This window comes from Pyxicephalus adspersus, chromosome 1 (genome assembly GCF_032062135.1).
Source record: "Pyxicephalus adspersus chromosome 1, UCB_Pads_2.0, whole genome shotgun sequence".
In the NCBI taxonomy this organism is placed as follows: Eukaryota; Metazoa; Chordata; class Amphibia; order Anura; family Pyxicephalidae; genus Pyxicephalus; species Pyxicephalus adspersus.
In genome coordinates, this window is record NC_092858.1 from 20,553,180 (window position 1) to 20,557,077 (window position 3,898).

General features: G+C 44.0%; 1 protein-coding gene across 2 annotated transcripts in view; it reads left to right on the top strand.

Moving 5' to 3' along the window:
• The window catches only part of BCDIN3D (BCDIN3 domain containing RNA methyltransferase), a 4,263-nt gene extending 1,960 nt beyond the window's left edge, over positions 1 to 2,303 (top strand). The window contains exons 2-3 of one of the 2 annotated variants that reach the window (XM_072403297.1): positions 749 to 886; positions 1,647 to 2,303. In XM_072403297.1, coding sequence (XP_072259398.1) covers positions 842 to 886; positions 1,647 to 2,216 — 615 coding nt within the window. In that variant the 5' untranslated portion in view covers positions 749 to 841 and the 3' untranslated portion in view covers positions 2,217 to 2,303. The remainder of the gene's footprint in view (positions 1 to 748; positions 887 to 1,646) is intronic. The other variant, XM_072403289.1, reaches the window with a different exon arrangement.
• The last annotated feature ends 1,595 nt before the right edge of the window (positions 2,304 to 3,898 follow it).

Consider the following 3,898-nt stretch of genomic DNA (forward strand, 5'->3'; position numbering starts at 1 on the left):
GGGCCCCTGTGCAGAATTGACTAGTGGGCTCCCAAACTTTATCTCTCCTACTCTTGTTTGCAATTCTTCTCTTTCTCCCCCTCTTTTTCTATCTACCCTGACAAACCCCCCACCCCAATCTCTCTCATTATCTCTCTCCCTCTCTTTTCTCCTTTTTTTGCCATTTTTCTTTCTCTCCCTCTCCCCTTTCTAATCCTTTTTTCTCTCTCTCCTTCACTTTTTTTTCCTTTTTCCTCCCTTCCTGGCTCCTGCTTCCAAGTCTGTGTGTGCAGGGTTCTAAGGCAGTGGTCCCCAACCTTTTGCAGGTGGTGGATCACTAAATGCACAGATTTTGGACCACGCATGCGCAGGGAGCCGTGTGTCACTCAAAAGGGAAGAAACGTCATGATGCCGGAACCCACCCACTCTCCCATTGCAGGCTCAGAGCTGTCCTGAGACACAACCCACTCACCGCTCTGAGCCTGCATGTCTCCGGGAGGCCTGGCCCATGGTTCTGGCCGCTACGGCCAGCGTTTGGGGACCTCTGCTCTAAGGGCTTCCTGTGCAACAGAACTACATTGCTCTAAACTTGCACCTGAAAGCATGCCAAAAACAAATGTCTATCACTGCTTCTGGGCACTGAGCGGTGAAAAGTGCAGGAAAGCCGTTGTCTGCTCAGTTTCTCAATGCCAGTCATGCCCATTGCATGCGCAGTAAGACCTGCATTTTTTTCCCCCATCTACATCACCTGATCTCACGCCTGCATCAGGTAATGTAGGAAGAAGAACCTGGAAGAAGAGGAGAAGGTGTCAACGCCAGGAGCACTGGCCCGAAGGCGGATACCGGGGGGACCTGGGACCCGATGGCAGAAACCTCCGGACCAATCGACTGCTCTGCAGGATTGAAGGTAAGTGTGATATTTTTGTTTTGAGTGGTTTTTGAGTTTACATATTTTCTGTTGATGTGTGATAAAGATGTGATTGGGAGGGTGAGGTTGTTTCATGTTGTCCCTCTGAGGGAGGAATAATAACTTAGTAACCATATAGTAAATGTGGCACAATTTTACTGCTTATGTAGTGTTGACTTGCATGCAACAGAATTGATAAACAAACCTCAATTTGCATTCTTGATTTATGTGTAATGTCAGCCAGGATGCTATATGCATGGAGTTTGCAGGTTCTCCCTGTGTTTGTGTGGGGTTTCCTCCCACATTCCAAAAAACATGCAGTTAGGTTAATTTGCTTCCCTCCGAAACTGACATCAGACTGTGGTAATGGCATATGACTATGGTGGGGATTGGGGGCCCTTTTGAAGGACAGCTAGTGGCAAGACTATCCGCTTTGGAAAGCGCTGCATAATATGTCAGCGCTATATAAATACTGTGTAATAATAATAATGTAGGATTTGTATTCTCATCTTTTTGGAAACAATGATTGTACAGACCCTATTTGGCCACAAGAGGTCAGTGTGTGGATGTGTCTTTAACCTCTTGGGCGGTTCATTTCTTTCCGGTTTTATATGTCTAAAAGCGGTACATTGTTTTTCACGAAAATTTATTTTACTGAATAATATAATAGTATGAGTATGAAAAAATTTGAAACACAAAATCATGTCAAAATAATAAATTTAATGTTTAAAAAAAATATGTTGTCTTTTTTGCCTTTCAGGAGCTTAGTGTGGGTTTATATAACCATCTCCTACAACCAAACACAAGCTCAGAGGATCTGCATGATGTGCAATTCTTTTGCTGTGACATTGACTCTGATCTCATCAGCAGAGCAAAGACTGGAAATCCCTTCCCTGAATCCATCACATTTTCTTCTCTAGATATCATGGACCCCTCCTCACTGGATGTCCTCCAGCACTTCTTGGAAAAGTTTGGCGAGGCCAGGTTTGACATTGGATTTTGTATGTCAATAACCATGTGGATCCATCTTAATCACGGTGACCACGGACTGGTGGAATTCCTCAAGAAACTAACAACACTGTGCGAGTATCTGCTGGTAGAGCCCCAGCCTTGGAAGTGTTACAGGTCAGCGGCCAGACGTCTGCGCAAACTAGGGAGGCAAGACTTTGATCACTTCCACACACTGGCCATCCGTGGTGACATGACAGAACAAATCAGTAACATTTTGACCAGAGACTGCAGTAGTGAGCTGGTTCATCGTTTTGGTAATACAAGTTGGGATCGAAGTCTTTTACTGTTTAAAAACAGATCAACAAAACTGCCCAGCTAGGTCTTGATGCACTATATATGTAAATTTTAGTAAGTGATTTGGAAAAAGAACATAATGTAATAAAATTATTTTTATTATTACAAACAATTCTTTTATACCCCTATCCCACAAACCAAACCTTGACCAAAAATATATGCTTGTCTTGTATACTTTAGCAGGAACTTTTACTATGCAGAATATGTAGAATATGTGAAACTACAGTTTCTGGCAGAAATCTTCTGAAAAGTTCTCGCCAGGGGGTTTTTACCGGGCGTGCAGCCCGGCACTTTTCCCTGGGCCACCCGCCCTGTCATCGGCTTGACTTTAAAACAAATGACCGCAGGGCAGGAGCAGCTAGCTCCAATGTCATCCGTTTTACAATTCACAGTTGCGAATAGGTTAATGTCCCGCTCTCATCGCTAGGATCAGACAAGAAGCAATGAGAACGGGCAGTGACAGTCCCGCTCCCATCGCTAGGATCAGATAAGAAGCAATGAGAGCAGGACTGCTAATGTTCCGCTCTCATCGCTACTGTGAACTTTCAAACGGATGACGATGGGCTCGCTCCCGCCGTGCTGTCATCCGTTTAAAAGACTGGTAACAGGTGGGCGTTGTAAGCCCTGCCCCCCACTTGGACCTTCTGACCAGTAATAAGGGTGGGATATTGGTAGTCCCCCCACCCCATAGCAGACCTACTAAACACCAACTGCTAATGTCCCCTAATATCTTCTAAGACTTGCTGAGCACCGCCTATTCCCCAACACGTGTTGCAAGGGATGAGTGCAGGCAGCTGGTGACTTCATCTAACCACTACTGTTTCAGCTTTTTGAGGTATATACATAGATATAAGAGTACATTAGGGCCACAATCCCTTTTATATCATAGGATAATGTGTGTGGGTTTCTTTTATATTTTTTTTTTTTTTACATTTTTTGGGAGGACCATGGCAGACTAAAGCTGGGTCTACACCGACGTTTTTAAAAAAACGCATGTAAACGCTCATACTGCGTTTTATACACTTTTATTAGCGTTTTAAAGCTTTCCTTTAAAACGCTGGGAAACATCTATGCCACATTTTCACACTATTACCTTTCAAGTGCTTATAAACGCAGGAAAATGCTCCATAGAAATCAATTGAAGCGTTTACCCGCGTTTTTAGTCGTTTTCCAGCGTTTTAATTTTTTTTTAAATGTTGCAAGCAACTTATAGATAACACTCATAATTGTAATCCTGCTGTAAATTGGGAATTACAAACATGGCGTTTTAAAGTCTCAGGTTTAACACCGGGGAAAACGTCTCTGTAGACTAAGCCTAAAGGAGAAACCTGCAACCTCCTGAAATAGTTGTGTCACAGATGGAGGCCTTAAGCTGCTTGTCCTGGACATGCCTTTAAGTTTTGCTGCATTCAAACTGGTGGTGAGGTTGCCATGCATTTATCGCTTCCTCAAGCCAGGAAATGCTGTTGCTTGGAGAGATGCTACATGGCGGTAGCCACATGGCAAAGAAATGGGGGCTGCAGTGAGTAGTACTAGTACCACTGCAGTGGCACCATTGTTTCCTAGCATGAAAAAGCAGTGTGAATTCAATAAAACCTCAGGGCATGTCCAGAAAGAGCAGCCCAAGGCCTCCTGGGATACGTGACGCAAGTACTAGTACTGTTTACTGCTGCAAGATGTCTCATGTGCAGATGTTGGTTCTATTTA